Below are 26,833 nucleotides of genomic sequence, written 5' to 3'. Positions count from 1 at the left end.
ATTCAAAGATGGTCTCTCCACATGTATAGTTATAGATGACGCGAGGAAGGTCGTAGGACGCTCGCGCATGCTCAGTGTAAAGGGAAAAAATCACATGACGGGACTGACGGGAAAATGTGGAGGTTACCGGGCCTTCTATGCAGAGGTAAGAACACGCCTGGGCTTGGTTTGTAAAATGCTACTTTTTAGTTCTGATAACTGTAGTTGATTTTCTATGAAGCAACATTAGCCTGTTCGGGTTACTTGGGGCAGTAGGTGGATTACGTAATAATCTCTCTCGGTTGTACCTTAAACTGCCACTAGGGGGTGCTAGTTTGGAATGCTTCTATAGAATGGGAACACAATTTGCTGGTGTGTATAATAGATAAAAGCTACGGATCGCTTTTACAGCTGAATCCGAGGCAGCAGGTCTGCATGTTTTTCAACCCCCTTTTTTAAATAATTGGTATATATTTGTCTTATTGGAGCAATGTTAAGTCAGCTGATTTTCTTTTAAATTTAATTTGGGTACTTGGATGTTTCTACACTACAAATCTCAATATGCTTTGACATACCTCCCAACATTCTGGAAGTAAAAAGAGGGACAAAAAAATTTTTTTTGCACGTAGTGCAGCATTTTTTTGACCACACCCCTTTCTGTGGCCACACCCCCTAATTACCATGTTTCTTTTACAAAATTTGGCAGGTTATGAAAGTTTGAAAATATTTCTCCTTATCTAAACTGTGTTTTTGTGTCTCAAAATTGTTACAAAGTATCTTATTTGCACCTGTTACCTGTTCTGGGCTCTCTGCTAAAAGCCAATTAAGTGAGAAACTTTGTTTCTTTTTCTGGCTGTTCAGTGCATAGAAAAGAGGGACTTTCCAGTACAAATGAGGGACTGTCCCTCCGAAAAAGGGACAATTGGGAGGTATGCTTTGATCCTGTTGAAGAATGCAGATAGCTGTAGTCCTGTAACATCAGATAAGGCCCCCAAAACATATGTTAGAATCCCTGGAGCAGAGGACAAAATCATGGTTTGAGATCTCCTCTGTGTTATCTCAATCACAACTAGTTAAAGAAGTAGATTATCTTTATGTTAACCTTGGGTATATTATAACATTTCTTATTCTTAGCACATTTTTAAGTTGGTCTTCATTTGTAATAATATATAGCTTTTTATTTTATACTTGTTTCCCTCTTCCCACTCTTTCCTGTTTCAAATGGGGGGGGGGTCCCTGAACAGCATCAAAAACAAACATAAAAACTACAAAAGTAATGTTATTGTTTATTTTTATTATGTGTCTCTGTTCAGGCCCTTTCCTATTAATCCCACAGCACTGCCTGGTTGCTGGGGTAAACCCTAACTAAAACTCTAAGCTGAAGAAGCTAAAAGTCATATAAAAACCTTTAAGCACAAGTCAAGTTAAAGGGGACCCATCGGCAAAAATTTTTATTCAAAATCCTATTTTATCACATTAGTCAAGCAAAATGAACTTTACTTCCACTATATAAATATTTGAATCTTGTTTCCTTCAGTCTGGGAATTCATAATTACAGCAAGCAGGCAGGAGCCATTTTGTGGACTCTGTTATTAAAGTGATCCTGTCATCGGAAAACATGTTTTTTTCAAATCACATCAGTTAATAGTGCTACTCCAGCAGAATTCTGCACTGAAATCCATTTCTCAAAAGAGCAAACAGATTTTTTTATATTCAACTTTGAAATCTGACATGGGGCTAGACATTTTGTCAATTTCCCAGCTGGCCCATGTCATGTGACTTGTGCCTGCACTTTAGGAGAGAAAAGCTTTCTGGCAGGCTGCTGTTTTTCCTTCTCTAGGCAGATCTACTAGGCAGCTGTTATCTTGTGTTAGGGAGCTGCTATCTGGTTACCTTCCCATTGTTCTTTTGTTTGGCTGCTGGGGGGGGGAAGGGAGGGGGGTGATATCACTCCAACTTGCAGTAAAGAGTGATGGAAGTTTATCGGAGCACAAGTCACATGACTTGGGGCAGCTGGGAAATTGACAATATGTCTAGCCCCATGTCAGATTTCAAAATGGAATATAAAAAAATCTGTTTGCTCTTTTGAGAAATGGATTTCAGTGCAGAATTCTGCTGGAGCAGCACTATTAACTGATTCATTTTGATTTTTTTTTTCCCATGACAGTATCCCTTTAAGGCAAGCCTTGCATCATCTTGTTTGTGCACCAGAATGGGGAACCTGATGTCCATCCCCATGCCCTGGCTACACAATTAAATTGTAAAGAGAACGGGGAAATGTGGGGAGAGCAGTGACATGTAGGAAGTGCTGAATAGAATGTGAAAATAATTGCTTGCCCCGTCTCTATGCCTAAGGCATAGAGGATGGGCAGACAATATTTGATTGACAGCTGAGATTTTCAAATGAGTTTACAACAGCTATGAACACTTTAATAAAATATAGAAATTGGATTTCATGTTTAATTTGAAAATTACTTTTATTATACAGCTTTTTGTGTCTGGGTGACAGGTCCACTTTAAATCCCTAACACATTGGCACCCTCAGTGAATGTAATTGTTTGAATTGCTTGTTTTAGATCTAATGCCAATGATCCTGTTTTCTGAAATGTATCATGTGGCATTCTACCGGCGTTTGGTGCTTACATACGTATGTCTGTGTGAGTACAGGCCCCTTAGAAAAAATTGATTGTTTTGGCTTCTCTGTGGTGGAACGTTTTAAAGCAGAACCAAACCCTTTTTATTAAAATCCCTGTAGCTTCTAAATATGCCAATACCCTGCTAACCCTGTGTATTCAGTAAAGGGGATTGGAATTCTGGGTATTTCCCAGTGTTCCTTTGTAACCTTTCATAGGTTATTTTTTAAATCTGAATTTGAAAGTGGGCTCTGAAGTGGATGATCACCCCCCTGTTAGTAGTGGGTCCCAGCCCTGCCCAAAAAAGTCATTACTGGATATTTACATGAGAGCCTTCAGAGCTATATGAGAAATGAAGACCTGACTGTTGTCTCTATTGGCTTTTACACTGTGATCCCCTGAACACATTATATTGCACAATGTCAGTGAGTCAAGCCTGACAAAATAACTGCTCATTTCCTTGTTTTACCAAGGTACAATATATTGTCAACCTGCCAAAGGCACAGGAAGTAGAATAAAAATCTGCAGTTAAAGGGGGCTTGCCACCCAAAAAGTGTTTATTTTTGCATGATGAAAGAAAATGTAATTTTAATCAACCTTTCAATTCAGATTAGTTACACATTTTCAATGGTTTTACAGTTAACAATTGAATTGCTGCTGAATGCTGTATATTTTTGTCTTTCTGTTGTCTGGGTTTTGACCCTTGAAACAATGTTTCATCATCAGGCTTATGCTACTTTGATTCAGAGACCAGCAGTATAAAAAAAAAAATACAAACTGTCCTTTTCATTATAGTATATTTTATTCTTATGAGACTCCAGATTGCTAACTTGCATTCATTGGCATTTTTACAGCCCTAAACCGATTCCATGCACCAAATTTTCCGGGGTATGTTCATGGGGAAGCTGAGGCTCTCAGTCCCTCATCCTTGATTCCACTCGGGCAAAATGTAGATGGTCGGAGGTAAGTAAAACGTATGGCTCAGTGCTCATGATTTTAATATATTTACTCACAAAAGCAATAATAAATCTTTTTAGATCAGAAATACAACTTCTTCTTCTTACAGAAGATCAATATTGCTGTAATCTTTGAATTGGTAATTTTGATAATTTAGATAATATATATATATATATATATATATATATATATATATATATATATATATATATATAATTTAATCTAGATAATAATGGTTATGTAAGTAATGCAGGTGGCATATCCATAAGTTGATTTTATTTTGCACCCCATAATCTATGATATTTGTTTTAGTACCCTTGAGTAGTGTTTTTAAAAGCCATTATTCTATTTGTAATGAAGTAAAAGGAGGACAATGTTGCTGAAAAACTACATTTTTCTTAGTTGAAAAAAGTTCATATTAAAGGGGAAGTTTATACTGTCATGGGAAAACATGTTTTTTTCAAAACGCATTAGTTAATAGTGCTGATCCAGCAGAATTCTGCACTGAAATCCATTTCTCAAAGGAGCGAACAGATCTTTTTGTATTCAATTTTGAAATCTGACATGGGGCTAGACATATTGTCAGTTTTCCAGCTGCCCCAGTCATGTGACTTGTGCCTGCCCTTTAGGATGGAACTACTTTCTGGCAGGGTGTTATTTCTCCTACTCAATGTAACTGAATCAGTCTCAGTATGACTTGGCTTTTACTATTGAGTGTTGTTCTTAGATCTTCCAGGGAGCTGTTATCTCGTTACCTTCCCATTGATCTGTTGTTAGGCTGCTGGGGGGGGGGAGGGTGGTGATATCACTACAACTTGCAGTACAGCAGTAAACAGTGACTGACGTTTATCACAGCACAAAGCACATGTCTGGGGGCAGCTGGGAAACTGACAATATGTCTAGCCCCATGTCAGATACTCATTCCCAGATCCTTTTCTGACAAGCTACATGTCTTTGCTGCATTTCAGAGCCCCTCTCATACTGTAGTTTAAGTTGGTATTCCCCAATTACAGTTATGAAGTGATGCAGTAGTTTGCACTTGAATGTATTATGTGCACATTTAATTTTAGAGCAGTATTGATGATACACTATCTGAAATCAATTTAACATGGGTATGTGCCCTTTTATCAGAATAAAAACCAGGAACTCCATTAAGGGTTTATTATAGCAATTATAACTGTTAATTATAGCATTTTTAATATTGCAGGTTTTTGGCAATAGGCATACTTGTGTTTATCATAGAAACCAGAGCAGTTAAGTGTTTTTGTTTTTATCGAATAGCTAAAGCTGTCAATATCCGGGTCTATTTTGCATACTGGATTTGGAAATTAACATTTATTTTGCAATTCATGGACATGCTTGCACAGACTTGCTGTCAAACATACAAACCTGTTTAATCTGCCAGTCTCTCTGGTAGAATTCACAACACGGATTTAAAATGTTAGTTCCATGCAGCTGAACAGTCATAGCTGATTGGATGACCTAGGTGACAATATAGGAGTAAAATTCATAGGAATTGTCAGTATATAATCATATGCGTATTGTCCCTGCTTTGTTGTGCAAGACTGAGCTTGATTGTTCCCATTCATATTGAAATCTTAGTAATGTGTTTCTCTTCTAGTTATACAAATAACTCATCCAGCCAGCAGACTGGACAAAATGGGCAAGATCAGAAGAAAAGAGAGACATATAAATCATTCAATTGCCAACTGCCCCACTATTCTGTGCTAGATGTTTTTGGATGGGTAAGGAAAAACCTATATTAAATATTATAAGACTGGCCCACCATTTTTAAAAATGTCTTTATTGTAAGTACTGTATATTGTACAAGGATCCTAATAAGGACCGAAACGTCCCAGATCTTGGGAGCGTCAACCCCTACACAGCTGCAGCCTAATAACCAAAGCAGAAATGGAGGACTCGTTCTTATCCATTGACTCCAGGGACTCAGAAAACCAGCTTTTTTTTGTTTTTTTGCTGAACAATAGGAAAATAAAACACCTTTTATTTTCCCCCCATTACAAAACTGACTTTTGCTCAACTTTTTTTATTTACTTAGCTTTGTATTTGGGGCAGCTCTCCAGTTTGCAATTTCAGCAGACTTGTTTTTTAAGGTCCCAATTACCCACGCATTGATTTGAAAGACTGGAATATGAATATTTTTCATGAAAAAGGACCTTGGTGCCCGAAACATGTCGTGTGGACAATAATAAAAATGCAACTTGCAGTTAATCTGCCTATAGTGTGTGATTCCCAAACTCTGGATATACGTTGTTAATACAAAGAGGAGGCCAGGGACGGAGCCTCCAGGGAACCACTACAATTGACCACTAAAAATTCCGGCTATGTGAAAACTAATATTTGGTCATCTTTTGTGGGGCTTTGGTTGCTCTTAAAAGTACAAATATGGCCTATTTAGATGTTTGGATTATAACCCCTTAATTGTGTTTTATATAGCAAAACAGGGATATGATATTAATTTAGTATTTAATGTTACTACTGTAAATAAAATATTGTGATTGAACACTATTTTATTTTGACAGAAAGATTACAATTTTACTTATCTGTGTTGAGGATTTAACGCCACGAGCATAAAAATGCATTCTAACTGAAAATAGGAGTTCTCTTCCTTTCCCTGCTTAATGTTTTTATATACATAGTAAGTAAGGTTGAAAAAAGACACACGTCCATCAAGTTCAACCTTTTAGTTTTTTTTTTTTTTAATCTGCCTAACTGCTAGTTGATCCAGAGGAAGGCAAAAAACCCATCTGAAGCCTCTCCAATTTGCCTCAGATGGGGAAAAATTCCTTCCTGACTCCAAAATGGCAATCTGACTAGTCCCTGTATCAACTTGTACTATGAGCTATCTCCCATAACCCTGTATTCCCTCACTTGCTAAAAAGCAAGTATGATTGACAGACTTTCTTTTCTACACCTCAGGGGGCTGCGGCTGTGGCCTTTCTGCAGTTGGCTAGACATGCTTGCTTTCAGAGCTCTGCTACCAACTCTCCCAGGGAAGACAGGTGTGCCCAGCGATCATACCTGCAACGAATCCTTCAATCCCTGGCACAGGCTCAAGGTATATGTAAGTAATGCACATATTTAGGGCAGATTTATCAAGGGTCAATTTATGATCAAAACTGTCAAATTGAACTAGGGAGTTATCCAAATTCGATTTGAGTTTTTCTAAAAATTTGAATTTGATTTTCGAGACCTAAAACTTGCCAAACTGTTGTTTAAATTAATGGGAGAGGTCTAGGGATCAATTTGAAGATGTTTGCAGCCTTCCTGGCATTCTATTCTATTAATAAATTTCGTCTAGTCGAATTACGAATTCATGGGAGGTTAGGGGAGTGTAACGATAGGTATCCCTAACCTAGAACAAAACCCAAGGACCCTGGTCACGGCTCACTATTCCGCCTTCAACAACTAACTTTCACTTCGGGTGGAGCCCTCCGCTACTCGGATGCCGCAAGATCTTAATGTGAGAGGACCAAGGAGCGAGTTCTGGGCGAGCAAGGGAACCATACATACATATTGATAGAACAGAGAATAAGAATGTGGTCAAACACAGGCCAATTCTATACCAATAGAGGATGCGCAGTACAGAATCAGAAGCAGAGATCGTAGTCGAGGTCACTGGCTAGGTCGGTACTCGAAATGGCAGATATAGACAGGACGCGATAGAATGGTCTGGACAGGCAGCAGACAAGGGTTAGGCAGGGTCAAGAACTGATCAGAAAGAAATCTCACCCAGGAGCTATGTGAATAGAACCACATTTGGGCAATGACACAGTGTCAGCTGGCTCTTTAAATATTTGAATTTCCCGCCTGACGTCATACGTCACCCACGTCAAAACCCGGAAGTGCCGATGCGCATGCAACATTTAGGAGCCAGTTACAGTGACAGAGAGTTTAAAAAATCTCACATGAATTCAAAATCCGAACCTTGATAAATGTCATTTGTCTTTACATTTTGTATTTTTCCAAATGTAAAATTGACTAAACATCTAAAACCAAGGGGCAGATTTACAAAGCTCGAGTGAAGGATTCGAATTAAAAAAACTTCGAATTTCGAAGTGTTTTTTGGGCTACTTCGACCATCGAATGGGCTACTTCGACCTTCGACTACTACTTCGAATCGAACGTTTCGAACTAAAAATCGTTCGACTATTCGACCATTTGATAGTCGAAGTACTGTCTCTTTAAGAAAAACTTCGACCCCCTACTTCGGCAGCTAAAAGCTACCGAAGTCAATGTTAGCCTATAGGGAAGGTCCCCATAGGCTTGCCTGTGATTTTTTGATCGAAGGATATTCCTTCGATCGTTGTATTAAAATCCTTCGAATCGTTCGATTCGAAGGATTTAATCGTTCGATCGAACGAATAATCGTTCGATCGCAGGATTTGCGCTAAATCGTTCGACTTCGATATTCGAAGTCGAACGATTTTAGTTCCTAGTCGAATATCGAGGGTTAATTAACCCTCGATATTCGACCCTTAATACATCTGCCCCCAAGTGTATGTTTGTCAGTTTCCTTCAAAATAATCTATAAATAATTAAAGGGGACCTGACACCTAGTCATAAATTGCTGTGTAATTAAAGTCCTTTTAAAATCAAACCCGAAACCCAAATTAATTTTTTTATTAAAACCTTTATTAATACCTGTTATAAATCTAGTAAAACTCTTAGCTGTCAATCGTATGTTGACATATTATCTATGTGTTAGACATAGAGTCGGGGCTGGCAATTACTTTTACTTTCCATTCTGCACTTCCTAAATGTCACTGCCCTCCTTACATTCCCCTTCACTATCTATTTGTGTAACCAGTGCATGGGCATGGGCATCAGGTACCCCATTCTGGTGCATAACCAAGATTCTGGCATGATCTAAAGCTTGCCTTAAAAAGTGTCCACAAACTAATTCCTTCCTGCTTGCTGGGATTTTGAATGACAAGAGTAAAAAACTAATTTTTTTTTAAATTTATATAGTGTAAGTGAGGTTTAATTGGTTTGTCTAACATACAATAGGATTTATAATTATTTCTAAGGGTGACCCGTCTCCTTTTAGACTTGTTACAACATAGTAATATTTTGAACTAATACACAATTGAATTTGCACACTCTACCAATCAGAAACCAGTGTTTTGCCATAGAATCCCTCCACCCAGGAATAGTGTTTATTTTATAATGATAGTTGTAGCTGGATCAGTACAAGCAGAACAATCGTTAATTCCCGTAAAAATAATATTGAGGTGTATTTACTTCTGAAAGAGGCGCTGTTCAGGTTTCTGCCCCATTAGGTTTAGGAGTAATCTGCAAAGTACCAAGAAATGCTCCTCTTTAAAGTGTTAAGCATTCACCTCCATTTAGAACCATTATTTCCACACAAAGATTTTAATCATTACTAAAAGGTTTATGATTAGTGGTTTATAACCTTGCCTTCACTTTTCATTTGAATTTTCAATTATTATTACAACTTTCTTTTTCAGCTGTAAGATCCCACATTCTGCCCAAAAGAGCTCAGGCAGGTGCCTGGAATGACATTAGATTGCAAGAGAAATCTGCAAGCGATGAAGACGAGACTTCTACTGAAAGCACAGGTTCAGCCTCTTCTTCTGGAAGTGGTTTGTTTCATTCTAGTACCGAAGAAGGTAACTTGTCAAGTTTAATGTCCCAAAGTCTGTTGAGAAACTAACTATGGCAAGCTCTTCTTATTTTCCCACTATTGTTTTTCTTTTAGATTTACATGTTAAAAACTCAATTCCATCACCAGTCAGTTTCATCGATGTAAGAAATAAAACTTCTGTGCCAAATTGTGATGTAAAAGCCACAGCTAACAGACGCAGCCAGGAGGTATTCAATTTCTATTCTTGGCAAGAGACATCCATTAGTTTTGTAGTAAAATTTTCATTGTTGGGCATATAGACTAGTGGCTGTTGGTACTGTTTATTCATTATTGGAATAAATACTTCTAGATGAGTTAATTTCTATTAATGGGTTTGTCATTACTGCAACTTTTTCCTAAAAAATACCTCTGTTGATTTGCCTTTAAATATGATGTAAAGAATTTCCTTAGAATTTATGTTTCTACAAATATTCAATAATTCTTCTGTTCGCTATATCTAGCTTACATTTTTTCTCCCTTCCCCTTTTATGTACTAGGTGCTGGTGCCTAAAGATGATTTGGGGGAATCCCTTCCATTGGCAGCAACTAAGCTTTTGGATATAGTTGAGAACAGTGTTCCTGTGGTGCTTAATATCTCCGGTAACTACCAGGCTTCACTTGGTCTTCTTATAATGAGTTATCCCATCTAAAAAACAAATGCTTATATAAAGCTACAAATTTATTGTTATAGACAAATTTTATCAATTCAGGCCCTCTCCTATTCATATTCCAGTCTCTTCATTGCTAGGGTAATTTAGATCCTAGCAATCAGAATGCTGAATAAAAATCTCAAAAAACCACAAATAATACACAAATAATAAAACATTAAAAACTGATTGTAAAGTTAATTTATAGGTGAACAACATATACCTACCCAAACAGCTAAATGAAAAAATGCTCATAGTGCTCTTCTGAACACTTTTGCATTGTATATCATTTTTTTCTTTTAGTTTTCATGATATTAGCAAATTTACTAATATCAAATATTATATTATGTTTATAATACATACCTCTTCTGATTATGCGCCCAATGGTGTGACATACGATAGGAGGGTGGAACTTGGGGACCATGTGGCAATAGAGATGTTCTCTTGTCTTTGGTCTGGTATTAAAGTGGAAGTAAAGTCTAAAATAGAATAAGGCTAGAAATGCTGTATTTTGTATACAAAACATAAACATGAACTCCCTGCACCACAAGCCAAATCAAACAAATGATTTATGCTTTCAAAGTTGGCCACAGTGTGTCACCATCTTGTAACTTTGTTTAACATCTTTGCAAGACTAAGACTGTGCACATGCTCAGTGTGGTCTGGGCTGCTTAGGGATCATCATAAATTATCAAAACAGCACAAGTCAAATTATATCTGCCAGAAGCCGATACAGCAAGACTGATTAATAATCAGAATAGGCCACCAAAAACTTTTTTCATGGTTGTGTTGCTCCCCAACTTTTTTCCAATTTGAATGTGGCTCATGCCTATGAAAGGCCCGGGAACCTCTGGATTAAGGGTATCACGTATAGATCTGCCTCCCTCCTTTTCTTATAAGCATATAAGACCTATTTACATCTTGCATTACATTCATACCAGGGTTCCTGTCCCGTAGCTTGTTATATTATCTCCTATAATCTGGTTATAATTTGACAGTTGTCTGGGTATTTAATTTCTGTACTTTTGCAAGTATGTGGCTCAGATACCAGTTATTGTACCTTATACTTTATAGCTTTTAGTTATACTTTTCTTGGCTGTTTGATACTTCATATGTACCCTTTTGATTTACTTCTATCAAGGCAACTTCCTTGTACAAGTTTTACAATGCTAATAAAAACTATTGACATAAAACCGCAAATAGTCCTCTGACTGTGACTGTTCGCTTACAACCAGCTCTGTATTCAGCCATCTGTTGCAGACCAAGGGATAAACGTGGTACTAAAAATTTCAAAATGAATCCACCTGTGGAAAATCCCCAATTTTAAACACTGGCAGTAGTCATAACACATTGTATGGCATGCTTCATACAGCGAGTCATTCACAAGGAGTGCAAGGTACACTGTTTTGAAGTTACACTTTGGAATATACATTTCTTTTAATTAATATTCTGATCTCTGCTTTTCCTAAGGTATTATAAGCGCAAGAGACAGAGCAGATTACAAGACAGCGTTCCATTTTTTCCGGCAGGCCGCAGATGGCGGCTACAGCAAGGCACAGTATAATACTGGCGTATGCTATGAGCAAGGAAGAGGAGTTGAAAAGGACATAAATAAAGTAAGTGATAGCAAAGTGGTTGTAACTACATTATAATTGGTGCATGTGAGCAGGGCCGCCATCAGGGGGGCACAGCGGGTACAGCTGTACCGGGCCCGGCAGTCTTGAAAGTGTGAAGGGGGGCCCGGCCGCTCTACACTACCTGGATTGCAGGGCCCTTCAAAAGAAGCAGCCGGAAAAGAGTTAACAGGCACGACTCCGCTGCCATCTCTGCAGCACAGGTCTCACAGCATTTCTGCCTGCCTGTGTGAGACGGCACACTGACCAATAGCAGCGGAGGTGTGTCACAAACCTGCCTCTTCCCACTTGCTTACTCAACCAGGCGCTTATTGGATAGTTTCTCCGTTTGATCCCGTGCCTCCTCGTCAATGACAGGTCGAATGCTAGTGAGGGAACGTCACTGCTAGCAGTCATCTTAAAACAGGTCTTTTTTTTTTTTTTAACCCCTAACCACCAATGTTTTTTGTGTTACTTTTATGAGGCACCATGGACACCAATGTTTTTTTTTAAACTTAAGGGGGGCCCTGGCCAGCAATGTTTTTTTTTTTAACTTATAGGGGGCACTGGCCACTTTTTCTCTTTACTTGTGGAAGGGGGGCTAGCCACCAATTTTTTTTTTAACTTGTAGGGACATGCTAACCACAAATGGCTTTTTATAACTTGTTTTTTATAACTTGTTTAGGGGGGGTATTTTAGCTATGATGAATGTGTGGCTTTTTTTAATGTGATGTGGGTGGGATCTGGGGTGGGGCTTTGGGTCATGCTGGGGCGGGGACAAGGGGGCCCAGAATATTTTGTTGTACGGGGCCCCGTGTTTTCTGATGGCAGCCCTGCATGTGAGTGTAATGAAATGGTGGATTCTGTGGGATATTGTAGTTATGTTTTTTTTTTTACATTTTTATTAGTCAGTTACAATCCAATGTATTTCAAACAATTATAATGTAGTAAGTACACAATGGTGGTTCAGTTCCGTACATAAAGTCATTCACGTACATTTTTGCATCATGTACATTGCTAATAGGTGTTCTATAGGTTATGGTTAAAACTTTCATATTGGTGCAAGATGAGCATGGCCTCTACTGCAGCATTTACCTGACTTTAAAGGGGTATTGAGATTAAAGGGGTGGTTCAACTTCAAGCTAACTTTTAATATGTTATAGAATGGCCAATTAAGAAACTAGACAATTGGTCTTATCATTATTTTATAGAGTATTATAATTATTTGCCTTTGTCTTCTGACACTTTGCAGGTTTCAAATGGGGGTCTCTGCCCCCGTCTAGAAAACAAATGCTCTATAAGGCTGCACATGTATTGTTATTGCTACTTTTTATTACTCATCTTTCTAGTCAGGCCTTTCCTATTCATATTCCAGTCTCTTATTCAAATCAATGCATGGTTGCATACCTCACCTACTTAAAAGGATTCTGTCATGATTTTTATGATGTCGTTTATTTCTAAATTACACTGTAAATAATTCACTCTACTGTATAAAATTTAATTCCTGAACCAGCAAGTGTATTTTTTTTAGTTGTAATATTGGTGTGTAGGTGCATCTCAGGTCATTTTGCCTGGTCATGTGCTTTCAGAAAGAGCCAGCACTTTAGGATGCAGTGTCGGACTGGCCCATAGGGATACCAGGAAAACTCCCGGTGGGCCCAGGTGTTAGTGGACCCTCATGCTGCTAAACATTTGGGCTATTTCATGGTCACTCCTTATTTATTTGAGAACAAAGAGGCTAAATAGATGGAATAATAGATTATAGTATGTAAAGAAAATAGACTAGGAGAATAGAGGTTGAGTGAGGAGAGGAAGAATAATAGTACTGAGAGTGGGGATGGAATAATAGATTATAGTATGTAAAGAAAATAGACTAGGAGAATAGAGGTTGAGTGAGGAGAGGAAGAATAATAGTACTGAGAGTGGGCCCCTGGTCTAAGGTTTTTGGGTGGGCCCCTGGTGTCCCAGTCCGACACTGTTAGGATGGAACTGCTTTCTGGCAGGCTGTTGGTTCTCCTACTCAATATAACTGAATGTGTCGCAGTGGAACCTGGATTTTACTAAGAGTGCTGTCCTTAGATCTAACAGGCAGCTGTTCTCTTATGTTAGGGAGCTGCTATTCTGTCGTTAGGCTGCTGGGGGGAAAGGGAGGGAGGTGATATCACTCCAACTTGCAGTAGAGCAGTAAAGAGTGACTGAAGTGTATCAGAGCACAAGTCACATGACTGAGGGCAGCTGGGAAACTGACAATATGTCTAGCCCCATGTCAGATTTCAAAATTAATTATAAAAAAATTTTGAGAACTGTATTTCAGTGCATAATTCTGCTGGAGAAGCACTATTAACTGATGCATTTTGTAAAAAAAAATTCCCATCACAGTATCCCTTTAACAGACCAAATGTCACATGCAATACCTCTTCATCTACATTTTTTCACAGGAATACCAGAACACGGTTACTAGCCATATCTAATGCATATAATGATCAATTACTTGTAAAGGCATTGTGTTTACATTACCCTAGTTTGCTTAGAGCCTTAGAACAATACATTTGAGCAATGTTCAGTAAAAGTATTGAAAAGGACTTAAGTTAAATAAATGTATTGCTATTGTAACTTCTGGCCACTATCTTTTTTTTATAGTGTTGATAGAATGCTATGGTGTTATCTAGAAAATGTAGGTGGTACTACTGCAGACTGTATCGATGATAGGAATGCACCAAATCCTGCAGTCTATTCAGGATACAGCCCAGTCCAAGCATTTTTCGGCAAATCCAAAAGCCTGGCTGTGCTAAATCCAAAACCTTTAAATTATGTGACTTTGTGTCACTCTAAATAGGAAATTGCAAATTGTTACTGTTTCATGCAGTGCTTTTTAGCTCTTGAGTCTTTTTTATGAATAGGGATGCACCAAATCCACTATTTTGGATTCGGCCGAATCCTTTGCGAAAGATTCGGCCGAATACAAAACCAAATCTGAATTTACATATGCAAATTAGGATTAGAATCCTTCTTCCGAATCCTGCTGAAAAAAGCCGAATCCTGGATTCGGTGCATCCCTATATGAAAAATGTAAAAATGTTTCCATTAATCTATGCTATCAAGTTAGAGTATATTTACATACTCTTCCTCTTTGCCCTTTAAAGTAGCTGTTCACAGATACACAGTTCTGCTCTAAAATAAAAGGGTCTGTTTCACCTTTAACCTGCTTGTACTTTAATTCCAGGCTGCAGCCTATTACCTCCTTGCTGGAAAAAATGGACACAAGCAAGCAAAGTATCGTTACGCACGCTGCATCTTACAAATGCAATCTGAAGCTAAGTTAGAGGACATCCAGACTGCTGTTCAGATGCTCAATGAAGCCGCTGGTGCAGGACTGAAAGAGGTTTGTGTTCAAATGCACAGTGATGCATCTGTATCTAAGATTCCTGATGAAATCCACCAATTGATTTTATTGGAATAAATGGTGCCTTTTTTGAATGATCATTTTTACATTAGTGGAACAAGCTCTACATGTCCACTAAGTCTATGGGCACACAGGGTGTTGTCAGCGGCTGTTGTCAGCCTGTGTATTTTTGCAGGCTGAAAGAAGCAGATCTGCTCTGTGCGCCTGCTCAGGGGCGTAACTAAAGAGGAAGCCGACCCTGCGGCTGCAGGGGGCCCAGGAGGTATAGGGGCCCCATGAGGCCCTAATCATATATAATTTCAATTAATATTGGTAAAAAGGGTCAACCTCTAGACATTTTGGGGGCCTGAAAAAGAATTTGCTGTTGGGCCTATTCATTTCTAGTTACGCCTCTGCAGGCTGAAAAAAACAGATCTGCTCTGTGCGCCTGCTATGGGGCTTAACTACAGAGGAAGCAGACCCTGCAGGCCCTAATTCATATGCAATTTCAATCAATATTGGTAAAAAGGGTCAACCTCTAGACATTTTGGGGGCCTGAAAAAGAATTTGCCGTTGGGTCTATTCATTTCTAGTTACACCACTGCAGGCTGAAAGAAGCAGATTTGCTCATTGCCCCTGCTCAAGTGCTTAACTACAGAGGAAGCAGACCCTGGGGCTGCAGGGGGGCCCAGGAGGTATAGGGACCCCATGAGGCCCTAATTCATATACAGTTTCAATCAATATTGGTAAAAAAGACATTTTGGGGGCCTGAAAAAGAATTTGATGTGGGGCCCAGGGTTACATCACTACCCCTGCTCCATTGATTTGAAACCAATACTGACCTCAGCTTCAGCTCCACTGTGTGTGACCACACACAGGCTGATCAGATTCCAATCAATTGAGCAGGGGCACTGAGCAGATCTGCTTCTCTCAGCCTGCAAAAATATGAAGACTAACAACAGCCTGTATGTCCATAGCCTTATAAGGTAATAGGTTGTGTTTCTGTCTCTCTATTAGAAACAACAAGCATTTTTCATCCATTGCACTACAAACCCTACCCATTCCCTCAGATACTGTTTTTGCAAATTAGCTTTAGATATATTTCATGGCACAATAAATTGTTTTTTTTGGAATTGATGCTTATGTTTACATGTTATATTCCTGTATGGGCATGTAATGAAACTAGGTATAAATATCATGTTTTTAGAATAATTGGCAATCTATATCTATTTTTTATTTGCAGGCACAAGCTTACTTAGGAGTTTTGTACTGTAAAGAGCCTTTTTTGGATCCTCAGAAAGCTGTGAGATACTTGTGGATGGCTGCTGAAAATGGGGTACGTGAGTTGCAATTAAAAAAAATAAAAGGTTTCACTCTTTAAATCCCAGGTTTCCAATTTTTAGCTGAGCTACAGGTTTGTAATTTGGCAGCAATACAAGAACCCACGTTGCTCATTATTATTATTAATTATTGCTGGTTTACAGGGATTATACATCATTCATGTCAGTCCTTGCTTTAGGGAAAGTGAAGCTTACAATCTAAGATCCCAATCAAACACACTATGGTCAGGAGACCGTCAACCTTTTTTTTATTATTTTTTTTGGAGTGTGGAGTGAAGGTTTCTATTACAATCATCTTGGTTTAGTGCCTACACCAAGCCTGTCCAGTATTTTTTATTTCCCAGTTTACACAAAAGGACCTAAGAATATGTTTGTATGCACATAGAAAAATGACCTATACCCAATGTGATCTTTCTATGTCAAGGTCCAGGCTATGCTTTACCTAACAGGCAGATGTTGAACTGCACATGACTACTGCTTTCTTTGCATATTCAAGTGTTTTTGCACTTTGTGTGTCATTTTGTGTGTTCAATTACATGTCAGACTTTACAGAGTTTGTATGGGGTTCCTTTGGTATTCCAGTTTCTTCCCATACTCTATGATTGGCTCCCTCCTGATAAAATTGACCCTATTGACTATGAGTGTATGATGTATATAATCTGTGTAAAGCACCGCAGAATATGCCAATTCTATATAAATACTGGATAATTGGTATGGGATCCGTTATCCGGAAACCTGTTATCCAGAAAGCTCAGAATTATGGAAAGGTCATCCTTCATAGACTATATTGAAATAATGAAATAATCCACAATTTTTAAAATGATTTCCTTTTTCTCTGTAATAATAAAACAGTAGATTGCTCATGCTTGGATTCGGGTGAATTCGAATAATAACTATACTGTCATTCGTGACTACTTTAGTAAACCATGACAGTTGTTTGACTAAACACAAGATGGCGCTGTATACTTTTGTGGCTTGCAAACAGTGGGCATTAATTAATAATTATTTTTACTATTAATATTTATTAAGAACACCTACTTTCACTTTGGTCTCTCTATTCGGGTTACCAGATTACTTGAAACTTCACAGATATGTCTGTTAAATGTATGTGACAGGGCTGCACTAATTGCATTTAAATTAAATTTAAACATCAACTTTAAATTAATCTAGATATGTCCCTGAAAGATAAGAAATGTATCAACTAAATGTATCCATTTAGAACAGTTTACAGGGTCGGCGACCCCCCTCCCAGAGCTGCTTTAGAAGGTAAAAAAATACACTTTACATTTCAATATTAGAAAAACTGTGACACATAGAAAATAGAAAGTAATTGGAAAAAGTCTTTATTTCTGGTGATCTATCGGAAAACTCAGTAACAAGCTGAACTAAGACAACAAACATGACTTGTGCAATAGCATACCTTCCAACATTTTGGAAATAGAAAGAGGGACAAAAAGATTTGCTGCGCGGCTACATTTTTTTTGACCACGGCAATTTTTGTGGCCACACTCCCTAATTACCATGTTCATTTTACAAAATTTGGCAGGTTATGAAAGTTTGAACACATTTCTGTGGTTTTTATGTTTTATTACAGTTTTGCTAATGAAGGTGAATTGCCCTTTAAGCTGGAAGTCACTGTTTACCCAAGAGACCTGCTCATCTTAAATAATTACAATTGTTTCTTTGCTTATCTGAAAGTGTTACAAAAGTATCAAAGTGCACTTAGCACATATTCCGGGCTCTCTGCCAAAAGCCAATTAAGTTTTTAGAAACTTTGTATCTTTTTCTGGCTGTTCAGTGCAGAAGATCAAAGAGAAAGTTGGGACATTTCAGTAACAATCTGGGACTGCGGGTTGAGCTGTCAAAATTGGGACTGTCCCACGAAAAACGGGACAGTTGGGAGGTATACAATAGTCGCTATGCCGAGGGATGTGACATAAAAGATCTCACTGCTGATTAATTACTGAATTTGTTAAAAAACACTAAGGACTGAGAACACCCCTTACACATTTCTCTCTCCTGAGCCATAGGTATATGTGGATAAAAATGGGCAGTGTTCAGAGTTTATAGAGGTTTTCAGGCATGGGAACATTAGAAAGCTAGAAAAGAGCCATGGTTTTTGTGTTTTATCTATTTTTACATCATAATTTTAAACATTGCTTGGTTGTTTGTCATCAGGATATCCAGAGTAGGTATTACCTAGGACTGTGCTTTGAAAAAGGGTTTGGAGTTCCAGCCAACAGGCTAGAGGCACGGAGACATTATGAACGAGTTGCAGAAATCGGCCATGGAGCAGCTCAGCAGAAACTTAATGAATTCCATGAGGAGCAGAATGGTGGTGAGAGTTTTTGTTCAGGATAATGTACAACATTGTGACTGTGTGCCAGTACTGGCATCTCAAGAATAGTCTATAGAGTGAGAGAACAATGGTTATCCTGCATCCCGTGACCTTGGGCTCTTATTAGCTTAACCTGATTTACAGTCATTCTGTTCATTTCTTCCCATTTCATTCTGCTTTTTAGTTTTATAAAATATTTTATATTCTTAAAGGAGAACTAAACCTCCCCCTAATGTGAAAAGCCCCTTCCACTACCCTCCATAGTGCTCCCTCCCTCCCTGCATAGTGCATCACAGAAAAATGTGCCCCTAATTGTGAAACTCGCGTATCTATGCAGAGTAGCGCAGCAGAGCTCAAGGGCACCGTCTTCCGCATCTTTAGTTTTATTCCGGAAGGGAACGCTGACATGGAGATATTTGGAGCAACTGCACCGGTAACTCCGTAAATGGCCAAAGGGAAGGAAGAAGATCCAAAGAAAAGGTGTGGAAGATGGGGCCCTTGAGCTCTGCTGATCCTCTTTGCACGGATATGCGAGTTTCACAATTTGGGGCACATTTTTTACTAAAGTACCATGCAGGGAAGAAGCAGGGAGGGTATGGAGGGTAGTGAAAGGGGCTTTTTACATTAGGAGTGGTTTAGTTCTCCTTTAAAGGAGATATTTTATATACTAAACTTATTGAACCATATTTTATATACTTATTAAACCAGCCTAAAGGTTCAACATCTCTATAATAGTAATGATCCAGGCTTTCAAAGTTGTCACAGGCTTTTCCTATCTTGAATTTTGTTAGGAATGTCTTTGACACTCGGTTTGCTTTGATCAACTCTTGAGAAGCTAATCTTAGAGGTCGCTGCAAATTATCAAGCAGAAAATGAAGGTTATACAGATTGTCTAAGAATTGCTGCTATATGCGCTTATATTTACCTTAGCATCAATGTTTCCTCTAATTCCTTCCTGGCTATGTGTGCAAAAAAAAATTATTTTGTGCACATGTTTAAAACTTGTGTGCGCAGTTTTTAAAAGCCGTGTGCTCAGGTCAGAATTGATACAGAATTTGTTGTGTCCCTGGCCTCGAAATGTTTGTGATTACGCACAAGTGCACACCTTAGAGGGAACATTGCTTAGCATGCTGGGCTTTTATTCTGCTAGTCCTATAGGAAAGCATGGTATAGAGACCTGCAATGGATCGGGTACCTGCGTAATACCTACAAAATGGTCAGGTTTTGGGTAGAAGGTTCCTTATTCACCAACCAAGTGAGCTGGTACACTGCCTGGGTATCCTTTTCAGCTGAGGTTTTAGCCCTCCTTCTCTGATCTGTCCCTGGGTCGGTGGCAAGTAAACCCTTGCTGGTGTGCTTCTGAGCTGTTGGTATAGCAGGGTGGCAGACTCGAGTTGGGGTGCGGGTCTGGGTTGGGCACAGTCCTGCCTGACTGGACCCGTGCAGGTATCTAGGATGGCATGAAGATGATGTGGAATTTCAGAAGTCAAGTGTAAAAGTTTCATTGATTCTGCTTTAATTATGTATTTGTTTTGCAAGTGATTCCTACAGTTGGATACTGTAGGCCACATCCTGTTGCTTTAACTATACAGAATGCTTTTTCTTTTTCCGTCCGCATGTTTTTCACTCTGCATTGTTATTTTCTTATTCACAGACCTTAATTCATACTCCATCAGCCTTAAGGCAGCTGCTTCAAGTCCCTGCCTTCCTGTTTTGGAAAGAGTGAACATCCTGGCAAAAGAAAGAAGCATTAACTCTGCCAGCAGATCAAGCGCCTTTGGATTGCCTCACTCCATGAGCACTGGAAATCTGCTGGCATTGTCCCAGGCAGCCAGCAGCAGATACAGCCTTGCACCAGTGCAATCAAATACTGCCAAGCTTAAAATTGCCTCTCTCAAAGTGATTGGTGTTGGATGAAAAGTTGTATGTAGAATATATTTTAGAGCACTTAAACCAAATATCTCTACACAGAGGTTACGCTTTTGATGTAATTGACATGTCACCACAATCTAAGGATTAATTGTCTTTATACTGGTATACTGAGTAAGTCATTTATCTGTCTTTACTGAAACACTGGCTTTTGCACTTATGACTTATTACTGTTGGGGAATGTTTGACTACGACAAACCTTGGTCATGCCATGTTTAAAGCATCATTGGAACAAATAGCTGAAGTATACATTTTTTTATAGGCGTATAAACGTGAGCTACAATATTGCTTTTATCGGGTGAGGCCTTCTTTATGGACTATGTAATCAATCTGCTTATGTTTGATTCTATGTCTTAATTACAAAGAAACTTGCCTCTGCTTTATTTAAGAAAACATAAATAGAAGATAGCCTGCTACATAAAAGGTTATATTTTCTCTTATATAGTAAAAAGTAAGTATGAGGCTTAAAGGGAAACTCCCTTCCCTACATTTTTTAAAGTTAGCCCACTTCCCAAAAGCATATATCCTACATTTCTCCATGCCTAGTCTGTAAATGCAGTTAATTTACAGGGGTGGCGACTGCCATGTTTTTTTGCATTGTATCTGTTGGCTCTCTTATTGGTAATTTCCAACCAACAGTAGGTGCACTGGAAGCCAGGATCACATCAGATTTGAATGCTCATGCTTTAGCTTGCCAAAGATTGACAGGGAGCCAGCCACAGATGTGATTTAGCCCAACGTGGCCAAATATTTGAGCATTAGCCTTCTAAAGCATCCCAGTAGGAATCTTGGTGACCATCACTAAAGGAGAAGGAAAATCACAATCATTTATGGAAGTCAAAAGTTAGGCACTCCAAGCAATTGTAATCAACTCCCTGATATCATGGGCAGATGCTCCTATTAGCAGAAAACTGACCCAGCTCTGGGTTCTTAGCAAGCACCATAGAGTGATCCTTTTCTTCCACTTCTTCTTTCTTCAAAATTCCAGGGCAAGCACATGCAGTGAAAAGGCTGAGTTTTGTTAAAGTTTAGCTTTTCACTCTACTGTGCATGGGCAACCATGCAAACCAGGATGAGGATCTCTCCCTGGTGCTCATTGAGGAGAGCCCTGATATGGGGCACTTCTCTGCTGATAAGAGTGCCGGCCCAGGATTACAATAACTGGGGGTACCTTACTTTTGGCACCACTAGTTATTGTTGACATTCCTTCTCCTTTTAAATCACTTCAAAATCCAAGTGCCTAAAGGAACAACATTAGCAATCTCTACAGGCTAGGGACAGACTATAATTAAAAGTTGCACTTTGTTTTCTATAAATAATACTCCTTTTACAAAGAGTCATTACTGTTCCTTTAAGCTTTACTAAGGGTTATGGCACACAACAAGATTAGTCTCCCATGGTAAAGCAAATTTATTGCAGGTGACCAATCTTGTGTGCCATCACCCTTAAGGTGGCCATAGACGTTACGATTTTTCTCTCCCTAACGAACGATTTTAGTGCGATCCGACAAATCCTTCACATTTTCGTGAGGTTAGTTGTTTTAAAAGTTACAAATGTCCTGTGTTTATTTTGGCACCTCTCACCTAGAAATTAAAAGACCACAAGATATCTCTAATATAAATCCTGGACTAAACTCACCAATCATGGACATAAGGTGAGAAGCAATGTGGCTGATGATATGTGATGTACTTATTCACAGCTATTGCTTTTGTGTTTTGTATTTGTTTTTGCGTTTAAAATAAGCCAAAATGGAATGCACAAAATAATTGAAAGTCTGTTTACTGTGGAAAAATTGCCAAAGAAAAGGAAAAATAAAAATGTTACTTAAAGGAGAGCCGTGGTTGATTTAAAGATGCTGAAACTGTTTTAGATGCTTAATAATTATTCCTCAATAGGTTTAGGGTTTTTTTTGCATTGGCAAATAAAGCTTGTTTCTTCTACAAACAGAAAAATTGTCAGTAGTACATTGCAAATTTGTGATTGATGGGAGAAAAAAAGTAATGTTAGGTTGAGGAACTCACATTCATTTCTCCCTGGACTTCTCTGTGACTGAACACTTTAAAACTGAATACGCATAGCAACAAATTAACAATTAGCTCTCAGTTGTACAGGTATGGGATATATTCCAAAAGGGTTTTTTGCTTTACCATAGCTTAATCTACTATAAAAACATTTAAATATTAAATATACCCAATAGGATTGCTTTGGCACCAATACAGATCCATGCAGCTTAGTGAGGATTAGTAACAAAGTATTGCTTTATCATTACAGAGAAATCGGAAATCACTTAAAAGTTTGAATCACTTGCTTATAATGCATACCTCCCAACATTTTGGAAGTAAAAAGAGGGACAAAAAAAGCGCAGCGATTTTTGACCATGCCCCTTTCTGTGGCCACACCCCCTAATTACCATGTTCTTTTTACAACATTTGGCAGGTTATGAAAGTTTGAAAATAATTATTTTGCACCTGTTAGCTGTTCTGTGCTCTCTGCTAAAAGCCAATTAAGTAAGAAACTTTGTTTATTTTTCTGGCTGTTCAGTGCAGAGAAAATAGGAACTTTCCAGTAAAAATGAGGGACTGCAGGTTGAGCTGTCAAAAGAGGAACTGTCCCTCTGAAAAAGGGACAGTTGAGAGGTATGATAATGGACTTTATGGAAGATAGCCTCCCCTTATTCTGAGCCTTTTAAACACTGGGTTTTTGGATCCGAGATTCCATCCCTGTAGATCTATTTGGTAGGTAAAGGTTGCTTGGTGCAGATTTACCAGTTGTTTAAGTGGATCAAGCCTAAGGGTAGGACTACACGGACGTTTTTGGCGCGATTCGACGTGCTGCAACAAAACGCCGGCAACAAATCGCATGTGACGGAAATAAGGTAAGAGATAGAAATGTCGGATGAAGTTGCACCGTTGATCCAACGCGACTGTCGGATGCAGACGCTGAATCCGATAGTCGTGTTGCGTCGGATCAACGCTGCAACTTCATCCGACAATTCTATCTCTTACCTTATTTCCGTTGCATGCGATTTGTCGCCAGCGGTTTGACGCAGCGCGTCGGATCTCACTGAAAACGTCCGTGTGGTACTACACTAAAGCAGCATATGTGATCGCTCATGCTACGTACCATGCAACTACATTCTGCACTAAGTCACAAGGAGGATGTAGATGAGCAGAAAACAAATACAGATCAAGAGCTTGTCTCTCTTTCTCTATTAAGTTATATAGTCTTATTTGCTGTTTATAATATTTAATGTTTTATTATACAGCTTTCCTTTCTGGCATTTAAAAGAAAGCAATCATTGATATAAGCACGAAACTTGACCTATGAATTTTTTTTACACTATTGGGGTTTTTTCTTATGGGTTTCTAGATGTAGATGGTTTTTGCGTGCTTATATTTTTCCCACTACAAACTCATCCATGCAGTTTGTCAGTAGTGCTTTGCAAATTACGACTCATCCTGGAATCGGCTAATAGGGAGCAGGTTTTATCGGTCAGTGGCTCACACCTTGGGGCATATTTAATAAAGGGCGAAGTGGCCAACGCTAGTGAAAATTTGCCAGAAATCCCATCCACATTGCCAATTTACTAACAAGTGTAGAGGAGAATTTGCTAGCAAAAGGGAACCGTCACTAGCCCAGTTTTGCGCCCTATCGTCGGGTGAATTCTCGCTCAGGTGAACGATCATTATGCCACAAATTCACTAAAGTGTGAATCTTACAGAACGTTACCTCTTTCGCCAAACTTTCCTTTGCCACCTTAGACCTGGCGAACTGATAAGATGAAGCTAAATCCTCCTCAATCTTATGTTCGTGACATCATATCATGTATGCCAAAAAATCATAAAAAAATCTAAAAACCGCTGGTGTTTTTTCATATTTTATAGCGGGATTACTTTCAAACGTTCAAACTACTATATTTTGTGTTAAAAAATTTTTCACCAATCATTTGAGGGGCATGCCACATTTGTTTTAGGGTGGGCTCATGTCTAGGGCATTAGAAGATCTCTTTTGTCTTTATTTTGCTTCCTTGAACATTTTTTTTTTTTTTTTTAAACATGTTTTTATTAAGAGTTCTTAAGCATGTCTTACAAATATTGGATCATAAGTATCCAGTTGGCGATCATCATTGTAAACGAAGAATGCATGCTACTTAACATAGTAAAGTTAAAGAAAGGGAAAAATAAACATAAATATAAACATAAACAAAGCTAGCATAATATTACAGTTCTGTTATTTTGCAACATTCGACTATCAAGTTTCTGAGAATGAGCATAAACATCCAGATTCAAGTAAACAGGTCAGGCTTATTTACCTTAAATATGACGTCAAAAGCCTATTAGTACGGTGACTCCTGGGGGGTGAACTTGTGGATGGTCTGGCGCCCTGAAGTGAGTTTTGAATGTAGTCGTTAGCTTCTTGTAGTAAGGAGTTACCCTTTAAGATTTCCATGTCATACCATTTAGTGTTTATAAAGGTGTAAGTGGTTAAACATCTGAGTGGTAAAGGAAGGCTATTTATGTATGTGGTCCAGATGGAGAAAAATTGTTCTGTTTGTAAGTCTTTTCTCATCGTGGCCTCCAGCCAGTCCATATGAAAGATATGGTGTAATTTCTGTTTCATGAGAACATTTTTAATAAGTGGCCACTTCAAGCATTTGCACCAACATCTCTAATAAAGACATCTATATGACCTATACGTACCTGCCCTATTCAAATTGACCTAAGCGTAAGAGTACTAACGAAGTTTCGCTAGGTAGAAATTAACGCTAGCAAAAGTTCGCTATGAAATGCTCGCACTAACGAATTAATGCTAGCAAAACTAAACCAGCGTTCGGCTACAGAGACGCAACTTCGCATTTTAGTGAATTAGCATAGTGGCGACGAATTTACGCCAGGCAAAGTGGCTCAAAGTGTGACAGAGCGTTCACTGGCAAAAATTCGCCCATTCCCTTTAAATTAACTTTAGTGTGAAGTAGAAAGTAATAGTCTGAGAAAAGTTGCAAATGATTTTCATTTTTAATTATTCGTGTTTTTTAAGTTATTTAGCTTTTTATTCCGTAGCTCTCCAGTTTGCAATTTCAGCTTTCTAGAGTCTAAATGACCCTAGCAACCATGCACTGATTTGAATAAGAGACTGGAATATCAATAGGAGAGGCCTGAATAGAACGTAGCAATAACAGTAGATCTGTAGCCTTACAGCTGTCCAAGGTTTGTTACTGAAATGTCCCGACTTTCTCTTTGATCTCCTACACTGAACAGCCAGAAAATGATCCTAACTTAATTGGCTTTTGGCAGAGAACCCAGAATATGTGCCACGTGTACTTAAGATACTTTTGTAACAATTTAAGATAAGCAAAAGAAACTATTGTAACAATTTAAGATAAGCAGGTCTCTTGGGGAAACCTCATGGGGTACTGACAAACGGGTGGCAACCGGGACAGGGGCGATCCGGGCCCCTCTGCCGCCTGAGGCAGCAGCAGTTGCTGCTGCCCCCCCTCCCCCAGAAATTCGCTCTTAAAGTACCAGGAGCAGCATTTTTGCTTCCCCTGGTACCTAGTGGGGCGCTGCCACCTGAGGTGACAGCCTCAACTCGCCTCATTGGCGAAGCACCCCTGAACCGGGAAACAATTCATTCAAAGCGGAACCAAATGTAGACTAAAACTTCATCTTTATTGATCCAAATAAAACCATGTGTACACGAGGGCAGGGAGAGTAAGCTACTCTCCCTGGCCTCGTGTACACATGGTTTGATTTGGATCGGAGTGCTGCTGCAGTAGTTATATTTACGTGTAGAGAACCTGTGCAGAGAGGAGTACAGCGTGCATCCAAAGCTTCAAACAGCGAGTTGTGTGAGTGTGGCACTTTACTTTGACTTTGTTTAGATCCTAAAACTGTCACCTTAAAACTATGAAATTTGCAAATTTTGATCGCAAAAAGCATTTTCTCATGGTGTTTATACATGTGTTTTTTTCTATATTCATTTTAATTTGTTAACATGTAAAAACCTATATGTATTTTGTTTTTCTTGGACAAACTAACCATTTATGTATTAAGCTTTTTGATTGGGTGTCCAAAACACTTTCCTGATTGGTGTGTTCCCATTTAAATATCACTGGTTGTACAGAATATCCCTAGCCCACAAGGCACGAAACGCGTTAGGCCACCCTTTGAGATGTTCCTTTTTGAGGCATAATTCTTTTTTATTTGCATCATATTTTGGAGTGAAGTGCAGTTTTTGTGCCAGCCTACAATTGAATTGTACTGATATTACCTCCCTAAGCTGAAGGTCTGGGGCTTGAGCACCTGGACCCCCTGTTAGTATTAGTAAGGATACATTTTTCCCTTCCT

The 26,833-nt window shown here is 38.7% G+C and overlaps 1 protein-coding gene across 2 annotated transcripts; it reads left to right on the top strand.

Annotated features, from left to right (window-relative positions):
• On the top strand, positions 1-22,318 carry dele1.S (DAP3 binding cell death enhancer 1 S homeolog). Of its 2 annotated transcripts, none has more exons than XM_018254932.2 (12): positions 1-145; positions 3,467-3,575; positions 5,191-5,314; positions 6,510-6,648; positions 9,062-9,223; positions 9,313-9,425; positions 9,735-9,837; positions 11,355-11,500; positions 14,721-14,879; positions 16,123-16,215; positions 18,398-18,557; positions 20,212-22,318. In XM_018254932.2, exons 1-12 carry the CDS (start codon positions 115-117, stop codon positions 20,472-20,474), a joined length of 1,602 nt encoding a protein of 533 aa, XP_018110421.1. In that variant the 5' UTR covers positions 1-114; the 3' UTR covers positions 20,475-22,318. The 2 variants fall into 2 exon arrangements, with proteins under 2 accessions (XP_018110421.1, XP_018110420.1); XM_018254931.2 differs by having other exon boundaries at positions 6,510-6,654.
• Positions 22,319-26,833: the final 4,515 nt, after the last annotated feature.

Source organism: Xenopus laevis, chromosome 3S (assembly GCF_017654675.1).
Source record: "Xenopus laevis strain J_2021 chromosome 3S, Xenopus_laevis_v10.1, whole genome shotgun sequence".
In the NCBI taxonomy this organism is placed as follows: Eukaryota; Metazoa; Chordata; class Amphibia; order Anura; family Pipidae; genus Xenopus; species Xenopus laevis.
The sequence above is the reverse complement of the archived record's forward strand: the minus strand, read 5'-3'. Positions and strand labels throughout refer to the sequence as shown.